This window comes from Microplitis mediator, chromosome 6 (genome assembly GCF_029852145.1).
Source record: "Microplitis mediator isolate UGA2020A chromosome 6, iyMicMedi2.1, whole genome shotgun sequence".
Taxonomy (NCBI): Eukaryota; Metazoa; Arthropoda; class Insecta; order Hymenoptera; family Braconidae; genus Microplitis; species Microplitis mediator.
Genome location: NC_079974.1, coordinates 8250336 through 8274939, shown reverse-complemented (window position 1 = coordinate 8274939; position 24604 = coordinate 8250336). Strand labels below are relative to the sequence as shown.

General features: G+C 32.2%; 1 protein-coding gene across 4 annotated transcripts in view; it reads right to left on the bottom strand.

Moving 5' to 3' along the window:
- Window positions 1-3630: 3630 nt before the first annotated feature.
- Window positions 3631-24604, bottom strand: part of LOC130669489 (uncharacterized) — a 36589-nt gene continuing 15615 nt past the window's right edge. For 2 of the 4 annotated variants that reach the window (XM_057472427.1, XM_057472428.1), the window contains exon 3: window positions 23694-24571. In XM_057472427.1, the coding sequence (XP_057328410.1) occupies window positions 23895-24571 (677 nt within the window). In that variant the 3' untranslated portion in view covers window positions 23694-23894. Of the gene's footprint in view, window positions 4129-23348; window positions 23540-23615; window positions 24572-24604 lie in introns of those variants that run through there. The other 2 variants (XM_057472430.1, XM_057472429.1) reach the window with 2 other exon arrangements.

Genomic DNA, 24604 nt, shown 5'->3' with positions numbered 1-24604 from the left:
GTTGGTATTTACTCAATCTAACCATATTTGCAGGAACAAACAGCTTCACTGAAGGCTTAATCGTGTTGTCTCTGGCTCATATGATCCAGTTTACCATGTGAAATAATTATATAATGCTAAATTGAAAATAAGGAATTAATTTCATGTAACATAAATCTCTCAACACATGTTTGAAACGACGAATAACTTAATTGAATAAATACCAATTTCACAGGCATTTAGTTCACTGAAATAATATTTTCAAACGATAACGTAATAGCGGCAATAATGACTATAAATATAACCGGTACTTTACCAGTAAAAATTTGACTAAAATAATTAGATTTGTAGGTTACAATAAATAAAACGTGACTATTCACTGTAATGACGGCCCGGAGAAAAAGGAGTTTTCCTCTACCCGCTACTTTCGTGGGTCAATCACTTTTCCACATGGTGATACATGATTGTTGCACCATCTATGATCTGACGTCAATGCAGGTCATCGACTGCTTAGTTAATTACCTTTGCCTACCCTTGGAGGCATGTCGTATAGGCTTCCACAGTATCGTTCCTGCGATTCAGCTGGTATCAAAGATATACTTATCAGTTGATGGTAAGAGATACCAATAGTACGATACGAATTGGCGAGTCGATGTAAGTCCCAGTAAGGCTGTGAACACATCACATGAGGCTCTCGTTGGAGAAATATTCATACAAACATTTCTTTTGATGAGCCCGGGTCCGTAGATAACCTGTAATAAAGAAGTCCTCCTCTGGACGGCCACGAGGATAGTTAAGTAATAATTAATCACAATAATGATGAACGTCTCGTCACAACATATATTGCTTGCTATTTCTTTTTCCTGCTAAGTTTATTTGCATATTATATTTTGCTATATTCCCGCATTGTCTCTAACGTCCTCACTCGGGTAAAATTCTCAGCATTTCTCTCTGTCTTATTTTCTTATTTTTTTTGTTCCATTACAGACTAGCACCTGCGTGTACTAACCCAGCCTGAGGAACTGAACCTGGGACATCTACACTGGTCACAAAAATTAAGGGATAGAAAAAAAATTCTAAATTTGTAGGTGATTTTCATCGTGCTGTAACTCAGTGAAAAATGGTTGTAGAAAAAAAAAGCAAATTGTAGCCTCAAGTTTCTAGTTTTCAGATCTGGACTTCAAATTTTTCTATCGTACATGGTTCTGGAGTAATCTTAAAAAAACCAACGAAAAAAAAATTTTCAAAATTTTTGCTCGTCTTCCAAAAAGTCTATGGGCTTCAATAATTTTTTTTGGATAATTTGACCTTATGACACTTTTAGGAAATTTTATGCCCTTTAATTTGCTGGCCTCAAAAAGTCTCTAGATGATTTGGCGCCGAGTTATCATTGATCAAAGCAAAAAAGTCCATTTACGCTTTGAGAATCGATAACTCCGGATGTATTATTCGTACAGAGAATGGAAGTAGGGTTTTGAAAATTGCGAAACAATCTGTATGAAGCAAAATTAGTGGCTTTTGATCGAAAAATTTTTTTTGAAACGATAATGGTTATTAAAAAACAGGTAAAAATTCGCATATTTAAGGATATTCGGAAATCTTGGTATAACTTTGGATATAACGGATGAACAACGGATACCATCGTTTTTTTTTTCAACCTTGAAGTATCCTGGAAATACCCTGAATATTTCAATGCCCTGTGATTTTTCTTTCTTAGTGTCCCGAAGCTTTAAATTGATCGATTTTGCCAAAAATCACCATAAATGGTAGTTTTTCGGTTTATGTTCATTTTTTCGATTTCGAAATGTTTTTTTCACCGATAATCTCAATTTCCTCGGTCAACAATTACGTGTACTCTGAGACTTTTCTTATCTTACTGGCCTAGGTATGTAATATACTATTGAAATCGAAAAAATAAACAAAATCCGAGAAACTACCATTTATGGTGATTTTTGGCATAATCGATAAATTTAAAGCTTCGGGACACTAAGACAGAAAAGCCGCAGCGCATTGAAGTTTTCAGAGTTTTTTCAGGACACTTCGAGGAAAAAAAACAACGGTATCCTTTGTTCATCTGTTATATCCAAAGTTATGCCAAGATTTCCGAATATCCTTAAATACGCGAATTTCCACCTGTTTTTCAATAAACATGATCGCTTCAATAAAAATTTTTCCATTAAAAGCCACTAATTTGGCCTTATAGAGAATGTTTTGCAATTTTCAAAACCCCGCTTCCATTCTCTGTACGACCAATACATTCGGAGTTATTGACCGAAACATCTGGAGATATTGATTATCAAAGCCAAAATGGACTTTTTTGCTTAGATCGATGATAACACGGCGCCAAATTGTCGTAGAGACTTATTTAGGCCACCAAATTAAAGGGCATAAAGTTTCCTAAGGGAATCATAAGATCAAATTATATAAAAAAATTTATTGTAGCCCATGAACTTGTTGGAAGACGAGCAAAAATTTTGAAATTTTTTTTGTTGTCGGTTTTCTTAGGATTACTCCGGCACCGTGCATGATAAAAAAATTTTAAGTCTAGATCTGAAAACTCGAAACTTGAAGCTACAATTTGTTTTTTTTTCTACGACCATTTTTCATCGAGTAACAGCATGTTGAAAATCACCCCAAAATTTAGAATTTTTTTTTTATCCCTTAATTTTTGTGACCAGTTTATTATTTTTATTTATTTTCGTATAATTACTAATATTTATTGTTTTATTTAAATTGACACGTGAGTAGAGAGATACGACGTCTCCGTCGACGATAAAGTTGCTTATTGTTATTCGACAACGTTTTTGAGCGAATCAAGCTTGAAAACACTGGAAGGTATTTGGGGTTGGTCCGCAGGATTAACCGTTTTGCAATTTTTTTTGAATTCCCGCTATGAAATTATCAATTTTCGAAAAATTCGGTATGCTATTGTTTTCATCCCGATTTTCAAAAATCGAGTTTATATCAAATTTGACGTTTGAAGGTCCTAGGATGCCGTTTTGGCTATTTTCAGAATGATGTCCGTCTGTATATGTGTGTGTGTGAATGAAAACCTTTCATATATTTTTTGTGAATTAACTTATCTAAATGATTCTTACGGCATTCGAAAGAGTGTTCAAACCTCGATTTCATGCAATTTGAGATCCTTAAGCTTAAAAACAGCGGGAAGTTTTAGAACTGGTCTACAGGGTAAATCGGTTTTCAAATTTTTTTTTAATAATGAAATCTATTGTCCATTGTCGGTAGAAGTTTGTTCGATACAGAAACAGAATCATCACTCTTGGATGATATTGTTTTAGGAGTTGCATGGAACAAAAATTATTGTTATCAATTCAACACAATGTTCTAACTGTCCCGATGCTCGTTTAGCTATTTGATCATGACATTAGCTAAACAGATTGCTCCCTTCCCGAAATCCACACAGCATTCCATAAGATCATTTCAATCACAATACGTTTTTTTCGTGTATCCCAGTATTCTTGCAAAAAAAAATTTATTTCTATCAAAGAAAATCCCGCTCACTATTACTTTAGGTTACAAGAGCAGTAATATCTTGCTTTAGTACTATAATTGTTGTAGCCATTTTTATGTTTTATAGAATTAATCTTACTTTATATCTACGTCACTACAATATAAAAGAAAAATTGAATAGTTATGGAAAGTTTTTTTATTGATATTTTTGTTACAGCCGATGACATTCAGTTGATAATCTTAATGATTTGTAGATTTTTTACGTTTGGTTACAAATCGTTTTTTAGTCCGACGCTTTTCATTAGGTTTTTGATTAGTATCAATTTTGGATGCTGTCACTGGTATTCCAAAAGTCGATACTTCATCCATTATTCTTGCTTTAGTCATGTCACCCATATATTCTGGTAGTTCATTTTCTAGCTCAGCAAACTTAGACCATTTGAATACAGGAATTTTTTTTTTTATAAAATCAGCAGTTTGGAATTCCGAGTTGTCAGCGATGTTTTTCAGCTTTCGAACTTTTTCTAACCTCTCAATTAAATTTTGAGATTCCATTCCCGACTCCTCATTATTATTGAATTTAGTTGCGTGTTTTTGAAAAGCTGAATTTGCATTTTTCAGAGTATGTTTAGCTTGCTTTATCTCTGCATCAACATCAATCAAGTCAAACAGATGATCCTAAAAAAAAATCATGTTTAATATTAATAAATAAGTAAGCCAATAAATATATAAATATATCCACAGGTGTGGTCCTCTAATCATTGGAACTCTCTCAAACTAACACAGCTATAACAACACAAACAGCCTAAAAAATATATGCAAAAATATTTAATTTTTTTCCCAAAGGCCCTAGGGGTATAAGCATGGTGAATTTGCCCCCGAAAGGTATCGGCTTGATACTGCGGGGATTTTTAGGTACTAATAAGATATCAAGATCCTGAGAGTTTCAGCTTTTGAAACCAATCGGTCTTCGAGAAAAAGCCAAATATGTGAAAATCAGATAAAATGAATATTCTCAGAGACTATTTTATCGATTGACTTTTACTCGGGATATGTTTTGGGGTTCGATAGTAGCTCCTCGGAAAAAAATTATAAGCTTGATCAGTCGACAACAACCTCGAAAAAAATGACTTTTTAGTTTTAATTTCGACTTTTCACGATGTTACGGTTCTGGTACAATAATGAAATAATTTTTTTTTGATTCCTGATCTAATTTCCTATAGGCTTGAGTGCTTTTAAAATTTTTAAAAAAGGTATGCCATATAGAAAAAAAAATAAAAACCACTTTTTAAGCAAACATTTACTTTATTTACATGTTTAAAGTGTGAATCATTATTTTTCTAGTTTGTATATGTTCTTGAATGTTATTTGCAAAAATAATCTCTGCATCAGCAGTTAAATTTTGTCATATCATATAATATCAACTAAAATATTATAAACATTATACACATATAAAACAGGAAATAGATTTTAGTTTGTAAATTATAAATACATAACAACAAATGAAAGATATACTTGAGGAAAAAAATGTATAATCATATTTTATCAGTCTTCATAACTATCCTCTTCAATCACAGGTGAAATACTGTCTCTATCAAATAATTTGCTAAGTATTTCAGCAGGCCTTAAAATATTTGTTAAATATCTCCCGTGTGATGAATAGTAAACAACAGCAGCAACATGAGAGCAACATCCAATTGTTCTCAGACCATTTGCACAGTCACAACTATGCCTCAATATGCTTTTTGGACCAATAGCATTTTTTTTATACTCAATAAAACATCTATAAACCTTTCTATTAATGTGTCTGGATTGAACTTGAATTTTGAGTATATTTGACTGTTCGTTCACATATTGAATAGTGAGATTACCTGGTTCATCGAGCATTTCTGCTAAATAGGAAACAGCCTGTTTCAATATGTATAGTAAGCGTCTTACTTCCGTCTCAGAGTTTTTGGATGAAGTCATCGGATGAAGTCATCGGATGACGACGTTCAAAAAAATGGCTGGCAGCGAAAAAAATTGCCGTTTCAAACAATTTCATCTGAAACTCTTGAAGACTTTCCAGAAATGACAGAAAATGATCTGCGTATTTTTTTCACTGGTTCCTATCAATTGAAACAGGCTGTTTCCTATTTAGCAGAAATGCTTGATGAAACAGGTAATCTCACTATTCAATATGTGAACGAACAGTCAAATATACTCAAAATTCAAGTTCAATCCGGACACATTAATAGAAAAGTTAATAGATGTTTTATTGAGTATAAAAAAAATGCTATTGGTCCAAAAAGCATATTGAGGCATAGTTGTGACTGTGCAAATGGTCTGAGAACAATTGGATGTTGCTCTCATGTTGCTGCTGTTGTTTACTATTTATCACACGGGAGAAATTTAACAAAGATTTTAAGGCCTGCTGAAATACTTAGCAAATTATTTGATAGAGACAGTATTTCACCTGTGATTAAGGAGGATAGTGATGAAGACTGATAAAATATGATTATACATTTTTTTCCTCAAGTATATCTTTCATTTGTTGTTATGTATTTATAATTTACAAACTAAAATCTATTTCCTGTTTTATATGTGTATAATGTTTATAATATTTTAGTTGATATTTTATGATATGACAAAATTTAACTGCTGATGCAGAGATTATTTTTGCAAATAACATTCAAGAACATATGGGTCATTCCATGTCAAATCGACAAATTTTTTATCTGACCCCCTTTGATTTCGCTGAAAATTTCCTATCTTTTTCTACCCCTCGAAAGTTATTTTCCAGAATTTTTTCAAATTTTTTTTCCCGACTCAAAAAAGTTATGAATTTTTGAAAAAAATCGCTCTTTTATTTTTAAATTGCCAGAACTTTTCCAAAAATTGACCGTTTGGGAACTTTTTTTTTTCAAAATTTTTATTTTTAAATGTAGCTTTCGAAAAAAAATATGAAAAAATTTTCAGAATCCCAGATATATGAAATATTCTAGTTTTTAAAAAAAAAACCGTAATTTTCTCAAAGTCCGACCGTTTTTTTTTTTTTTTTTTTTTGCTCTAAAAATACTTCAACTAATTCTGCAATGATCCCCGTTAATCAAAAAATGTGACGACAATCACTTCTAATTTTTTTTCTTGATTATAAAAAAATTTTTGTTGAATTTTTGCTAATTTTATATAACTTTGTTATGAAATTTTTTTTATTTCCTCGTGAAACCTCAAAAGTTGAAAAATAAAATTTTATTGGAGAATTTTAAGTGATTATCGTCCAAGAAATTGTTATTTTTTTCAAAAAAGTAAAAAAAAAGGACTTTTCATACTCTTAAAAAAATTCACCGTCTCTTAACATCTCTAAATAAATTAATAACATTTTTTTGTATGTGTTCAAATTATATTATCTTTTATTTAACATAATACTTGATTCTAAAATTTAACATTTTTATTATCTCTTTTTACTGGATGATTCCCTTCTTTTCTTCATCGTACTGTGATTTAAATATTTTTCTGAAGAAGAAAACATTTTAACTTGCACCATACAATCTTCCAATGGTTTTTTGAAGTTGTCATATTTCAGTACCAAAAAAAAAAGTCCATAAAAGTAAAAAAATAACGTCAATGAGAAAAAAAAATTATTTTTTTTTAAAAAATAACAATTTCTTGGACGATAATCACTTGAAATTCTCCAATAAAATTTTATTTTTCAACTTTGGAGGTTTCACGAGGAAATGAAAAAAATTTCATAACAAAGTTATATAAAATCAGCAAAAATTCAACAAAAATTTTTTTATAATTAAGAAAAAAAATTAGAAGCGATAGTCGTCACATCTTTTAATTAACGGGGATCATTGCAGAATTAGTTGAAGTATTTTTAGAGCAAAAAAAAAAAAAAAAAAACGGTCGGACTTTGAGAAAATTACGGTTTTTTTAAAAAAACTAAAATATTTCATATATCTGGGATTCTGAAAATTTTTTCATATTTTTTTTCGAAAACTACATTTAAAAACGAAAATTTTGAAAAAAAAAAAGTTCTCAAACGGTCAATTTTTGAAAAAGTTCTGGCAATTTAAAAATAAAAGAGCGGTTTTTTTCAAAAATTCATAACTTTTTTTGAGTCGGGAAAAAAAATTTGAAAAAATTCTGAAAAATAACTTTCGGGGGGTAGAAAAAGATAGAAAATTTTCAGCGAAATCAAAGGGGGTCAGGTAAAAAATTTGTCGATTTGACATGGAATGACCCATATACAAACTAGAAAAATAATGATTCACACTTTAAACATGTAAATAAAGTAAATATTTGCTTAAAAAGTGGTTTTTATTTTTTTTTTTCTATATGGCATACCTTTTTTAAAAATTTTAAAAGCACTTAACAAAGTCGAAATTAAAACTAAAAAGTCATTTTTTTCGAGGTTGTTGTCGACCGGTCAAGCTCCCAATTTTTTTCCGAGGAGCTCCTATCAACCCCCAAAACATATCCCGAGTATAAGTCAATCGATAAAATAGTCTCTGAGAATATTCATTTTATCTGATTTTTACATATTTGGCTTTTTCTCGAAGACCGATTGGTTTCAAAAGCTGAAACTCTCAGGATCTTAATATCTTATTAGTACCTAAAAATCCCTGCAGTACCAAGCCGATACCTTTCGGGGGCAAATTCACCATGCTTATACCCCTAGGGCCTTGACGACTATAATAACCACATTAAATCTAGTCCAGCGAATAATTTTATAGTGAGAAAAATAATAAAAAGTGCCATTGGTGTTACATTAAAACAGTAATAAAAATAAAATTCTAAGGCTTGAAATTGTGGCTATCATCAAAGTGAAAACCTGCATAAAATTAGTTTTGTAATATTTTGTTAATGTACAACACTATTTATCCATTTAAAAAAATGGTTAAATCATTGAGCTGTATGGTGAAAATTGAAGGCAATCAAATGAGCTTTCACATAGAACAATCAAAAATGAGCTATCTCTTTTCGTTTAAAAGTTATGTAATGGGTGTACTTATTACATTAATTAAATCGTGGTCTCAATGCAATAAGTATCCTACTTATGTACAAAACTTCAGGTGTTTTGCAAACCTGTCTAACTATGCTCAGTATCTCCAGGTGAGGGTAAACCCCGACTGGACCACGCAGTGAAAAATAAAATTTAAGAGAGAGAAAATTCGCTATAGCTTATACTTATAAAGGGAAATGTCTTTAAATAATTAATAAGTAATTTATAGAAGAAAATGAGTCTGGCATTTATTCAAGACGGGTATAAAATTTTATAATGACGGTGAACAATAAATTAAAAATGGATGATGAATATGACTCGACAATTTTGACTTTGAAAATATTTATACTGACTCTACTATTCTGATACTAGAAGTGACTCTATTGACAATATTTCTCAACGACTCTATTAACAAATTTTACAATGACTCTATTAACAATATTTTACAATGGCTCTATTTTAACAATTTTACTCAAGAAAACTCCACTCACTTCAACACTTTCTTCCAACAACGGTCCTAAGACCACCGCCGATCTCTCCAACCAAGACTCCAATCGATTGCGCTGATCCTCTAGTTTCTCAGAACCCAATCCTCAGTCAACTAGGTACCAAGTCCGCTTCCAAGACCCAATCCTCCAAAAAATCCACAATAATTTATGATAACCAGAATAAGCTTCCACTCACCATTGGGCTTATAGACTCTTGGCAATGGCGTGTGTATGAATAATTTTACTGGATGTTGAATGTAAAAGTGTTATAGTATATACGTGTATGAGTGCGGGAAATGCGTCCGTCTCCGATGAACGCCAAAAAACCAAGAGACCGTCTCTCGAAAATCGCCGAGCCTCGTACCCCTCACTCGCAGGTTGGCCAACGTCTAAAAAAACAAAACTGCGCCAAAACTCGACAGCAGTGACCCCAGCGATGAGTGGATTGTTTGTTTATCGGCCGTTGATGTAGGAGGAGGTCGCTTTCGTTTTGGCGCGAGTCGAATTTGAATTTGAATTTAAAGGATCTAAATTTCACCCCGTTACAGTTACATCTAGTAAAATCAGTAAATAAATTTTTTTTGAAAATTTTACAAAATTTCAATTAACCACAACTTCTAAACTTATTGGCCAAATTGGCTCATCTTCAAACTCATCCAAGGTAATCGTCCATAGAATGAGTCTACTAAGTTTAAGGGGGTATTCTGGTCTAGAAAAAAAAAAAACCGATTTTTTTTTTTTTCATGTTTTCATAGTTTAACTATTTAAGAATATGTCTACGAGAAGATTTTTCAAAATTCAAATTATTTTCGGAGAAATAAGTATTTTGCTGAGCTGGCATCCAAACCAGTTGGGCTGCAACTAATCGAACAAAAGACATAATGGATTCTCCGACTACCTGAATCTATATTTCTTAGTAAGCCCTTTTGTTCCTATATATATATATATAACGAGGAAGGTCCGATGTATGCAGCAGGAATGGCAGATTGAATAAATGTAAGTTAAAAATATAATTTTATGACTTAACCTGCAAAAATTTTACTTGAAACTTTAAACACGTTTTTCTCAGAACTGTCTTCTTGAATCTGATACCCATGATTTCTCAGGTTCTACCGAACCGATTTACTTGAAATTTTAAGAGAGTCTTCTTTAGGGACTTGTCTATAGTCGGAACTACGGCCATCCCCAAATTTTCATTTTTACTATTTTTAAAAAATCGAAGAATGTCCAAAAAAGTGGTACAAAAATTTTTTTTTTCATTAGGCAGTCGCCATTTTGTCAAAAAATTTTTTTCCAACTTTTCGTAGTTCCGGCCATTGCGACATTATTACAGATTAATAATCTTTCTTATTTTTTGGTTTCAGATTGCTAGGAGAGTTAAGATCGTGGGTATAGTCAAGCACCAAATTTTTGAGACTCCCCACTTCATCAGCTGATAATTAACTGAATTTTGAATTTTTTTTACTTTTTAATTTTTTTTTGTATGCTTCTCATGTGAATAAATAATATATAAAAAAATTGATAGTTAAAATATTGCTTGCTTTTTTTTTACAGCACTTCAAAAATTACCTAAAATTCATGCCTCTAGACCAGAATACCCCCTTAATTAAGATCGGTGTAGAATTGTGGACGCTATTGTTGGAGAGCGGCGCGTTGTATCGTAGATATATATATATATATATATATATATATATATATATTGTAACGTAAATATTTCGTCATACTCGATATAACCCAATAATTACTCAAAAAAAAACTTTACTCAATATCATTAGTCGATAACTCAAAACTTAAATTACACAAAATCGGGCTACGTTACACTTCGCCCACCAATCACCCCTCTCATTTCCTCCAGATCCTGACGGGTGCCAGCCGACTTTTATTTTCCCGGTATCGTCAACTGCTCTAAACGTACACGTAAATTAAAACCTAAAAACTATACCCTTTGGAGATGAGAGACATGACCGGTGGTAGCGGCATATCCTGGTTTGCTCAGTATGCTAGGTTGTGGAGAGAGGGTCACGGTTCTTGTAACGCGAAAGAAGCCGATCAATGAATTTAATATTAAAAATCAAATACCAAAACAAAACAAAATAAAATACCGTAAAGATGACGCGAGAGTGACCCGGAGGGCCTAAAAGGCCCGCGGTCTAGTACCCTCGGTCCATCACGCAAATAAATACCTGAATACAACATCGGGAACCTCTCGACGACCACGAATCACAAAACTTTATACACTACTAGATGAAATATAAAACAAAATAAATAATGCGGTAATTCGCGACATTAATTAATGCGACAGACGGCTCCAAGAGCACCGTACACAGGGCTACAGGCTCTAAAACAACGAAAGTCTAGGGTGGCGGTCGAGGTCCACCTCGGGGACTCTCTGACTCACAACCTCTTACTTCAAGATTCCAAACTCGACTACTGGGTCGACTCGTACATGAACAATGCCAAGTCTCAACTCTCTTCCTCAAGTTACCCAACTGCTACTCCATAATCTCCCACTCTAACTCGCTCGATCCACTCCATTTCTTTCAATCTCTCATTCTCGCTTCTCCATCCATTCTTACCTTCACAAACATACAAGCCGTGAACTCATGGGCCTTCCCGTGATGTCACTCCCCGTGATATCCGAAGTTAGCGAATTTTCGGCTTCCTCAAGCATCGCAAACGAGGCCTGCCATCCCCCCAAATAAACGTACACATACCCCAGCTAACTCCGAGTACCAACTCGAAGGGGCGGCGACATGTCAGTCGCACCTCTGGGATCACCACGTCAACCCCGAGGGCTAACCCTGGGCCTAGTCGTCATCACTGGTCGGGAGGCACGTTATCTTGGCCACTATCCGCGACACAGCTAGACATCCCCCGTTAAATCCACGCTCTACTACACAGACACGCCAAAACATACCACATACCGTACACGTACTCTGTCGCACACTTACCATACCCATTTATATTCCATATGCTCAACTCACTATCTACTACACTCAACTCAACACACATACTTACGTTATCTCTCTCTATCACACCGACTTACACGTACTCCAACCTTCAACTCCATCCCCTTGGCAATGTAACGTCACAACATATATATATATAGATATATATATTAGTGTGGTCCTTATTTTGGACATTTTTGAATTTTTATGCTCCCAGAGGCTTATGTGGTTCGAAATAAATAAAAAAAAAATATTCTCAAAGTTTCAGGTCTCTATCTCAATTTTAACCCGTGCCGGACAGCGATGTAAGTTTCCCATTTAAATAACACGGGGTTTTAGGCATTGAACAATTAATTTCTTATTCCGGCTAAAGTAATTGTTCGAAAAATTTGAAACTCTGTAGACTTTATCCTTATATTACCAGCTACTCCTCAGAATTTTTACAGATTTTCAGCTACTGTAAATTTGGAAGTACAGCATGATGAAAAAAAAGAAAAAAATTATTTTTTTTATTTTTAGCTAAAATATTTTTCAAATAACATATCAAATCAGTCTGCATCCTTATCAGAAGTTCTTACTTTTTTTCATCCTCGCACCTTAGTGGGTGACGGTGTATCTTTGGTGCACTAATACAGTAATCAGGAACTTTGCATTAGTGTGCAGTAAAGTGTTCCTTAAATGGATTTTTTAAATTTATTATGATCACCTCACAAACGGTTTCAATTACGGCAGAAAAAAATTCCCTTAAAGTTTGAGCTCTTAATTCCAACGGGACCACGTGTCGCAAATTTTGTTTTTGTGATTTTTTAAGTTTATTATATTTATTTATAAAAGAGATCTATTTTATTAAAAATTTATTATAGTTAAAAAATTGTAAACATATAATTATTTCGATATTATAATACACAAAACTATCAACCTTTTGTTTATTATTTATTGCTTAAAACAGATAATAAACTTAAAGGTGACCAACTTATTTAAGCAAATATTGAAAGAAATTTAATTTATTGATAATATTTATCAACTGTTAAACTGCACTGATAGAAGGATTTGTTTAGGAGTAATAAATTGATTTATTAAATTTTTCTCAATTGACTTTTTTGGATTTAACAAATATTTAGTAATTATTAACAATATTTACTATAATCAAATAAGTAACTTCTTTATTATTAAGAAATATTTTTTATGCTAACAAAGCCTTATTAACATGAAAGAAATATTTGTTAGCACCAAACAAGATTTGTTAATATTTAATAAATATTTCTGAGGAGAATTTGTCGGTAGAGGGCTACACACGAGCCTGTAGTGGTGTACACGTATTAAAAAAGCTATATGTGTGTGTGGTTGCGACGCCATATTGTTTACTCCGTTCTAGCTTGCATCGTTGGTTAAGCGTTACCTACAATTGAAGCTCTCGTGTACTTAAATAATATTTATATCAAAAGTGTTTTGTAAATTGTCATTCATATTATAAATATGAAAATATGGAAGCCTTGTTAAAATTGTGGGACATAAACAAGTTATATCCATGAACTATGAAATTGTATTTTGAAATTGAAAGAATAGAAAATTTTATACGATGGTTGTTTTAGTTATTTTTGTTTATAAATATAAATATTAATGAATGTGTGTAGCTGCATGCAAAAACATATATACATATATATATTCTTGAACTGTGTGATTTTATGAATTAAATTTTAATAAATAAGTTAATAGATAATTTCATAAATATAAAAAAAAATTTGTTCAAATAACAAAAACTATATTAAATATAGAATATTCATTTATTAATCATTAAAAAGTGATTCATTAAATGTTAAAAAGTGATTTATTAAATATTAATAAATCATTTTTTAAATGGAAAGAAATCGTTTATTAAATATTAACAAATCGTTTATTAGATGGTAAGAAACATTTATTAAATACAAAAATATGATGTTTAAGAAGTAATTTGTTAAATATTAATAAACATTTCTTAAATAAGGCTCTGTTAAGAAATCATTTGTTAAATATTAACAAATCTTGTTTAATACTAAGAAATCTTTCTATCAGTGTGAGACATAATATGATTAGTGGCATTGATATACCGATCTCAGATATCAATTGAATGCATTATGTAATTTTGAAAAAGACACAGAGTCAAATAACATAAACAAAAATATTTCTTGAAATAATCACAAAAAAAATTTTGCGGTAACTCCTCCCGTTAGAATTAAAAGCTTAAACTTCAAGGGAATTTTTTCTGTTGTAATTGAAAAAAAAATGCTCCTGATTACTGTATTAGTGCACCAAAGATACACCGTCACCCACTTAGGTGCGAGGATGAAAAAAAGTAAGAACTTCTGATAAGGATGCAGACTGATTTGATATGTTATTTGAAAAATATTTTAGCTAAAAATAAAAAAAATAATTTTTTTCTTTTTTTTCATCATGCTGTACTTCCAAATTTACAGTAGCTGAAAATCTGTAAAAATTCTGAGGAGTAGCTGGTAATATAAGGATAAAGTCTACAGAGTTTCAAATTTTTCGAACAATTACTTTAGCCGGAATAAGAAATTAATTGTTCAATGCCTAAAACCCCGTGTTATTTAAATGGGAAACTTACATCGCTGTCCGGCACGGGTTAAAATTGAGATAGAGACCTGAAACTTTGAGAATATTTTTTTTTTTTTTATTTCGAACCACATAAGCCTCTGGGAGCATAAAAATTCGAAAATGTCCAAAATAAGGACCACCCTAATATATATATGTAGCGTTGCTACTAGGTAACGCGATCGATAAAATTCGACAGTTTCCGTCGAACATCGATTATTTCATTTTATCCATCTCTACCACATTGGTGGGGACAATTTGTAATAGACCGTGGGATTGTACACACGCATCCAGGCTTTTTACTTTACTGTATACTTACAATCACTGCGTTATTTTCCGTTTATTTAAATAAAACATTTGTTTAAATTAATTAGTTGGTTTTAATAATTTGTATTATCACCTCAACCACTAAATATATATATATATATATAAATACACATATAAACCTTTGAACCGAATGTATTTTCTGACTCAGGTCGTCGACCTAAGTTTAGGGGTCGCGAAATTTTTTAAAAATTCCATCATGAAGACAAATATAATAGTTAGATTTTTATGGAATCTACTAAAAGGAAAAAATAGTTGAGGGTACGTTTTCTTGGATTTTTCTGAAAAATAAAGTTTTATAACAGGGCTATTACTGTTACTCTGGTCGTCCTTACTAAGGGCGCCACTGGAAGTTATAACGGCCTCCTAGAGCCGGATCTTGGATCATCAGGGTCGGTGTAATTTTGGTTTATTGTAAGAGAAGGACGAGGAAGGATAATTTACAAATAATTTATTATAAATTCGATTTTCCACTTTTAAAAATTTCAACTTTTATTTAATTAACCTTGACAATATTTTATCTAATAAACCTTGTACCTTATATACCTTTTTAAACCTTATAAACCTTATAACTTATATAAACATCATAACTTTTTATCTTATAAACCTTGTACCCTACAACCTTTTTATATAAACCTTTTATTATAACCTTTTTATATTATATTTATAACCCGCAATGTTTCACTTAAAACCAATTTTATTTTATAACCCGCAATAATTAAAATATAGCCATTACTCTGGCATTTCACACACACACACTTTTAGACCTTATTAGCCAACTACCTGTGGTAACTAAATTAAAATCGCTTAACCTTCGCAAGACCTTATTTTCTAGTTTTTAAAATCATGATCATCCTGATCCATTTTACACACACACTCACTCACACTAAGTCCCCTGGACTATTTTGCACTCACTCTGAATTTGTATAAATGGCGTCCTGCCATTGACTTATTTTCCCGCCACAACTTTTTAACTTTAATAAATAAATAAATTAATTAAATATTTTATTTAAAGAGATTAATTCAACTAATTAATTATTTATTTTTATCATTCCTTAATTCCTTTCCGTATTTTATTTTCCCGTTCCAATAACTTTGGTGATTCCGTCACCTTTTCCAAACTCTTATCAGGATCTCATTCCTCCAAGTTTTCAAATATTTTATTCCCGCGTTAAATTCTTAATTTTTCTTTTCCATTTATTTATTTATTTCCTTCACTCAATTTATTCATTTATTTGATTAATTCCTTTATTTAAATTAATTTTCCTTAAATTAAAATTGACTTGTCACTACCGGTGACCTTGACTACGGACTTTATAATTATTACCGAGACACTAATTTCTTTATTTTAATTTTATTCAATTTTAATTATCTTATTAATTGATTTATTAATTCTACGGACTCTAATATCGACTAGACTCAATAATTTCCGGTGCGTGGGTTACACGATCTACCTAGAAATGTCTAGAACATTTCCGGCGACCTGCATGGAAATATTTTACTATACAAAGACTCCGGCAACCTGCCTGGAGTTAATTAAATTAATTAATTTATCTATTTTAATTTTAGCCAATTTATAAATTTTAATTTCCCGAATTGATTAATTAGTTTTCGAGTTTTATCTACGACGGGACGATACCAGATATATGACCAAATGCTCAATAAATTTTTCCGGCTTCCGGCCTGGAATAAATTTATATAAATACCTTCACAACAATAAATTTTCCGCTGATTTGTCCTCGTCGTGTTATTCGTCTAGTATCTGGTCCTGGGTTTTGGATAATTTCCTTTGTCCGTTTCCTCAGTGTTTTACTGTCTCGTTCTGTCCTGTATTTGTCCTCTCACTCTCTTTCTTTCGCATCAAACCCTCGTTCTCTCCTTTACCTGTTTTTCAGATACAATAAGTATTTTTTTTCAAGAGAATACCGGCTACCTGCCTGGTATTTTATATACAATTTAGAAATAATTATCGCTTGGTTCCACAATCGAGAACCCTAGTCGCAATTAAATAATAACCTGAGATAAATTACGGCGTCTGTTGATGGCGTCTATTCTGTTGTACACTTTCTTTTCCTGCGTCTTAACGGTCCGGTCGTTCTCGTGACAAGTGCCGCTTTCCGTTCCGGCTTCCGTTTATAAAATCTTACTCCCCGCATGACTTCGGGTGTCTTCGGTTATCAGTCACTCCTACATAACGCTAATTGGGGACTGACAGACGAGCCTTCAATTTTCACTCCCCGGTCGACTAGTCGCAACCTACCCGGATAACCCTGGGTGGTATTGCAACTATATCGACGGTGTGAACAATAGATTTTATTTTGAATTAATTTGAACGCGGTAAATTCAATTTACCCCGTTACAGTTTAGGGATTGAACAAACCCTAAGTCCATCTGCATTGACCAACGAGAAAACACCAATATTTTTATTAATGTTGGTTTTAATTCATCGAGAATTATATCCTAATATATTTTTAGGAGCGAGAACATAATAATAATATTATTTTTTATATTTTACTTACCGTTTTATTTTCAGTTCTACGTGGAAGATATGCTTCGTGGTCACCCTCGATTCTGCTGCTGCTGAAATATGTTATTCTCCATAAAATTCTAAAAGACTAGCACTCCAAAAGAGTAGAAAAAAACAGTAGATGCGTGTATTGGTGGTAAATATATATAAATACATATACATGGATTTGAGGTGTAAACTACGTTTTAATAGAATTACGTTAGTTCTCAAAATATATGTGTTTCCTATAGGTCTGTATAGTTGCATATTAATTAAATTAGACTATATTTTTTATTAACAACGTAAATTTATGTGATTAAGTCATTTTATTATATTTATTTTATGTTTACATCACTTATTTTTTTAATTATTAATAGCTATTTATCAAGTTTCATATTCAATATGCAAAATATCATAAGATAGTAGTTCTACATGTGCACATGTCTTACTGATTAAAAATTTGTGCGCGTCTATACATGAAGAATATTTCGGCAGACTTTCACGATGATACCCGGCAGCTAAACGGTTTTTTTAACTGTGTTATAATTTATTCGCACATGAAAATGAGAGTGATTCCTATGAATGTTATCCAACTACTTCTGGCTACATTCCAAACTATGAATAGTTTACTATCTACTACTTCCATCTCATATCTTTAAATATTCACTGAACTGTAAAGAATCTTCTTGAATTACTTTCATTTCTGTACATTCATTTATTGCAGACATTAATATATTTCTCAAATTGTTTTTTACGTGTGTCTTCATTATTCACAGTTGTTGGTAAACTATTCATAGTTTGATTCTCGATGAATTAAAACCAACATTAATAAAAATATTGGTGTTTTCTTGTTGGTCAATGCAGATGGACTTAGGGTTTGTTCAGTCCCAAAACTTTATTTTTCAGAAAAACCCAAGAAAATGTACCCTCTACTATTTGTTCATTTTTCGATCGCCGTTTGTTTTGTTAAAATCCATTGGACAGTTTTTTTGTAAATAAAAGTTTTGTAAATTTCAACCCTTATAATTTCATTTTTTAATTATAACACCAATGGCTTTTTTTTATTATTTTTCACCTCAAAAATGATGCTTTCGGTCCCATTTGATTATTCAAGCTGCAAGTATGCGAAACTTGAAAAACACCCTTTTGAACCCTAAACTTTTAGGGGTGGTTTTACCCCCTAGATGTTAGTGGTTTTACCACAGCTTAAAAAAAATACGCGTCCGTTAGATTTCGACTGAGAATAACATATCTCAGTTTCAATGAAATAGGAGAGGGACACTTGGGATATCTTCTGTGTCAGTCAACTCACGTGAACAGACCTTGGTCCAGTGTTCTGCAAACCATGTTGCAGACACTTTCGCGGTTAGATTATTTATAATAGAGGCCAGTTTGGCTTATATACCACCATCTTTAAGAGTGAATCAGAAAAATATCGAATTGATTTCCTTATAGAGTGACAGAGAGCGAACTCGCACGACGTTGTTGCAGATCTCGGTAACAAAGGGCCCTGGAATTTCTCTAACATCTACGCAGTTAGTACGCTGTATTTTGAGTGACCGGAATCATCATTTGGGAGAGAAAAGAATTCACTCTTGGTACTCGCGTTGCAAAATAGAGACATTTTTACACTGGTCACAGAAATTAAAGGATAGAAAAAAAATCCGAAATTTTTAGGTGATTTTCAACATGCTGTAACTCGGTGAAAAATGGTCGTATAAGAAAATTAAACAATGCAAATTGTAGCCTTAAGTTTCTGGTTTTCAGATCTGGAGCTCAAAATTTTTTATCATGTACGGTTCCGGAGTAATCATAAGAAAACCAACGAAAAAAAAATTTTCAAAATTTTTGCTGGTCTTTCAATACCTCTATGGGTGACAATAAATTTTTTTGAATAATCCGACTGTCTGACTTTTCTAGGAAATTTTATGCCCTTTAATTGGGTGGCCTGAAAAAGTCTCTACGACGATTTGGCGCCAAGTTATCATTGATCAAAGCAAAAAAGTCCATTTTGGCTTTGATAATCAATAACTACGGATGTATTGGTCGTACAGAGAATGGAAGCAGGGTTTTGAAAACTAGAAAATATTCTCTATAAGGCAAAATTAGTGGCATTTGATAGAAAAAATTTTTTTAAAGCGATATTGTTTAGTAAAGAACAGGTCAAAATTCACCAATTTAAGGATATTCGGAAATCTTGCTATAACTTCGGATATAACGGATGAAAAAAGGATATCTTCGTCTTTTTTTTAACCTCAAAGTGTCCTGAAAAAACCCTGGAAATTTCAAATCGCTGCGATTTTTCTTTCTTAGTGCCCCGAAGCTTTAAATTTATCGATTTTGTCAAAAATCACCATAATTGGTAGTTTCTCGGTTTTTGTTCATTTTTTCGATTTGAAAATGTTTTTTTTTACCGATAACGTTTATTTCCTAGATCAAAAAGATTGATTGTCGAAAAAAATTGAAAAAACAAAAAATTTTGAAAAATTTTTTTTTTTTTTCAAAAATTTTTTTTTTTTTTCAAAATTTCTCTTTTTGTTGTATTCGCAATGATTTATCATTGTCAAAAAAAATTCCTTAACTTTTTTTACCGCTGTAACTGCATCTGCTTTAGATGTCAACTTAACAAACATACACTTTGGGTAACGGTAATGCCGGCGGAAAAAAAATTTAAGGAATTTTTTTTGACAATGAGAAATCATTGCGGATACAACAAAAAGAAAAATTTTGAAAAAAAAAAATTTTTGATGAAAAAAATTTTCGTTTTAAATTTAAAAAAAAAATTTCTTTCTTTTTCTAATTTTTTTTTGACAATCAATATTATTGATCAAGGAAATGAAGGTTATCGATTTAAATCGGTATAAAATCGATAAATTTAAAGCTTCGGGGCACTAAGAAAGAAAAATCGCAGTGATTTGAAATTTTCAGGGTTTTTTCAGGACACTTTGAGGTTGAAAAAAAGATGAAGATATCCTTTGTTCATCCGTTATATCCAAAGTTATAGCAAGATTTCCGAATATCCTTAAAGTTGTGAATTTTTAACTGTTTTTTACTAAACAATATCGCTTTAAAAAAGATTTTTCTATCAAATGCCACTAATTTTGCCTCATAGAAAATGTTTTCCAGTTTTCAAAACCCTGCTTCCATTCTCTGTACGACCAATACATCCGGAGTTATTGATTATCAAAGCCAAAATGGACTTTTTTGCTTAGATCGATGATAACACGGCGCTAAACTGTCGTAGAGATTTTTTCAGGCCGCCAAATTAAAGGGCATAAAATTTCCTAGAAAAGTCATAGGTTGGATCATTCAAAAAAATTTATTGACGCCCATAGAGGTATTGAAAGACCAGCAAAAATTTTGAAAATTTTTTCTTCGTTGGTTTTCTTATGATTACTCTGGAACCGTCCATAATAAAAAATTTTGAGGCCCAGATTCGAAAATTAGAAACTTGAGGCTACAATTTGCTTTTTTTAATTTTCTTATACGACCATTTTTTACCGAGTTACAGCATGTTGAAAATCACCTAAAAATTTCGGATTTTCTTTCTATCCCTTAATTTCTGTGACCAGTGTTTATAGATATAGTTATATATCCTTTTTTATTTTTTTATTAATTGTAATTAAACGGCGATTAGTTACCGAGCCATTCGCCATTGGGGACCTACAATTCGTTCAAAGAATTAAAAAAAAAAAAAATTGATTCAATTACTGGATTTTTCTGCAAGTTAATATGTATACGGGTTCCATACTTGACGGACAGGAAATTTTTTTAAAGTATTTTGATGTTTTTTCCGTTTTTATTGAACTAAATAAATTTTTGAAAAGTATGGAACTAATCTCCATTAAATTATCTTCAAAATAGTATACAAACTATCTTAATTCCGTGAACTAACAAGGGTATAACAATCGAAATAGTTGCCGAAGTGAGGCGAGAAAAATTTTTCGATCGTAAAGCACACTCTGATGCTTCGCATCATGAGTCGTGCAAAATAAGTGCGAAATAGTGAGTCAAACCTGACTCGTTCATGACTCATATCTTACGTAAATGATGACAGCGTAAGTTCACTCTGACATCAAATTTGCGTCAATGTGTTTACTGGGTAAACTATCAAAAAAATGAAATCTCTTGATGGTGCCTGTAATTAAATTCATCAAGTTGCTATTGCAATCTTATCTGTGACGTGCAGGTCACATATATACGAAAAAATCTCGGTTATAAACGATATTATAATATATGAGCATTCAAATGCTACTAAATACATTCTAATCGCTTAATAATATTCGAATTTTAGGTTCATTATAACGTGTAACCGTGCAGCAAGCGTAAGACGTGAGAGTGTGGCTCTCTCGCTTCAATTATTTTCTCTCTCTCTCTCTCTCTTCTTGCTCTGAGAGTCAAGTGCAGCAGTCTAGGGTCTGCGTTAGAATTTGGGGGATGTTTCGCGCAGCATGGGACCGCAAAGTCGTCCCTGCGCATAATTAGGTGGGGTCAACGCAGGTTGGTGGCCCAGAGAACTGATCCGAGACGGACACTTGAGTTCGGTTAGCGAAAACGCACCGACGCAAAATTCTTTCTGCTCAAGTAATTATTTATTAGAACTTTTCTTTTGATATATTAAACTAAATTTATTTAACTTATTAGAAGTGATTCGAAAACCTTCCGCTTGGTTCTTTTATAATTTATTTGAATTAAAATTTAACCTGTTAATTGAGATACGTGGCGTTGCTTTGATACACCAAATTGAATATTACACCTAAAGTTCGTTTATTTGATCAAATAAATAAAACCAAAGTGTACAAAGTGAAAGGTGTGGTTTTTCTTCGTGTGCGACAAGCTGCCGACGCTGATCCCAGGAGCCCGAGGAACCTATTGGACACCAAGATCACCAGGACCAAGCCGAGAAGAATCGTTGACCAGTATCGTCAGTAAGCAGATCAAGATTCTGATAAGTTCTAAACAAATTTTATATAGATCTATGGATTATAATTCCTTTTCTCTCTCTTCAACGCGACCAGTTGTATTTGGTTAATAAATTTGCCTCATCTCACTCCGATAATTTCGCGCGTTTATATAATTTATAAATTTTGCTGGACGCCTTTCCATTAATAAATTACGTATTTAAAGTAAAGGGGAAAACTTTGTATATATGGGAATTTGGTTAAATAAAATTAAAAACTATTATTAAGTTTAAAACAGCAAAGTTTCATTTATCACCAGCGTCCTTTATAGCTTTAAGTAAATTTCAGCCGCGTGTCCGACTGAGAGCGAGTCAACCTACACCTGATATTTTTTCCGATTTACAGGACCAGCAGCAGAGAACTTCAACGCTTATAATTTATAATAAAATTCATTATTTAATATTTATTCGGGAAAATTAATTAACTGTGGTCCGTGGCTACTGGACACGACGTAGCCAGGGCCCACCGTTATAAACGATATGAATCTAGCTAATTAGTATATGAGCAATCAAATGCCAATCAATACATTTGATATGATTACAATTTTTTAATCACATTGAATACCTTAAAATCATATTTTGTGATAAACAAGTATGAAATACAATTTACAATTTTTCAAATTGGTTCAAATGCAGCATCATGCTTATCAAGGCAGCTATTATCACACGATTAAAGACCAAAAATAACGCTGATAACCGAGAATTACCTTCACTATCCCTCGATTGGCTCGAGTGACGTTTATTTTATTATTTTTTTTTTCCAATAAATCATGATACTACCTTAATTTCAAGTAAATCCGATATAAGTTAAGTAATGATTAATTAGTAAATTATTTAAAACAATGGTAAATCACATTTATTAATAAATATCAGTTTGAAATTTGGATGCAGTCAAGGGGCATCTGACTTTGACATAGATAGATACAGTTGTCTCTCACCACACATATGCACGCACATAAAAATGTATTCTTACGTATACTAGGCAGGAGGAACTACCATGGCTCTAGATATTCAATATTCATGATTCCAAAATTAAATTATACACATGCACCATGCCAATCACATAAATATCAACCTATTCGAAAATATTTACTTCAAGATCACGTCGTTTTCGGCGTAGTTCAGCAAGGTCTTCTTCAAAACTTTCAGCAGCTCTTTCTTTAAATCGTCGCTGAACGGACACAAAGTTATCATCCATGTCATCTTCAGAAATTCTTTGACTAAACCCCTCAAATATAACTCTTTGATCATTATCCTCTTTTGAACCACCTAAATTTCGGGAGCCTAAAAGTTTCAAATAATTTACTCCCGACCGAACTATTATGCTGATGATATTCATTCAAAAATTTTAATAACGTACCTGACTTTTTGCAGTAAAGCATGCATGTGCTTAAGTTGAAAATTATTTAAAAAAGGTATCTTAATGAAGAAAAAAAAATACACTGGATTGTTCATTTATTATATATTATGGGATTTGATACAACAAAGAAGGAATATTTCAACTATACAAGGATATGTAAAATCAGTGAACCATTTTTGGAATAATAAATTAAAACAAAATAAAGAGACAGGTAAATTAAGATAAACAAATCTAAAGCCAATGATTTAATATATTAAAGACTCGGAAATTATATATTGTTTAAAAATTGACATATTTGTCTTTTTTTTCACTACTGTTGAGAGTAGTTTTTTTTTCACTTTGCTCCATTGATTTATTATTAATAAAAGTATTATCAGTAACAAAAGTTTTGAGCGCAACCGCTCGGCGTTCTCGCTTAGCTTGCCTCTCTGCTATTTCTTCAATTTCATTTTCTAAATCTTGTAATCGTGCCTTCGATTGTCGTGCTCTAACGGCAGCGTTCGTATTCGAATCAGACTCTAATGTCGATACCTTGGACCACTTTATAGGAGAAGTACATTCTCTATTAGATTCTATATTGTTACTCGAGTGACTGTTGAACGTTAAATTTTTTTCCTCTTTAGTTGATTTTGACGTTTTCATAATTCTGTCAGCAATATCATGATAATGTTGTTTAATTGATTCTCGTAGTTCATCACAATGTTCAGTATCATAACTTAAACTAGCTGCATGAGCTTTAAACCGTTGCGTTGTTGATGCGACTTCCTTCGGAAAATCATTTTTTAATTTCAGTCGATTAGTACGCTGTCCGCGTATATCATAAACAATATTCTCCTCATCATCATCGTAAGTTCCTCCATAGAGAGAAAGTGAAGGTTGTTTACTAGGTCGAGGTAAATCAGATTCGAAGTCAAAATTAGAGATGCAGTTGCGAGATCCGGACAAGTCACGGCTGCCTGTAAATCGATCAATACAAATCATACAGATGA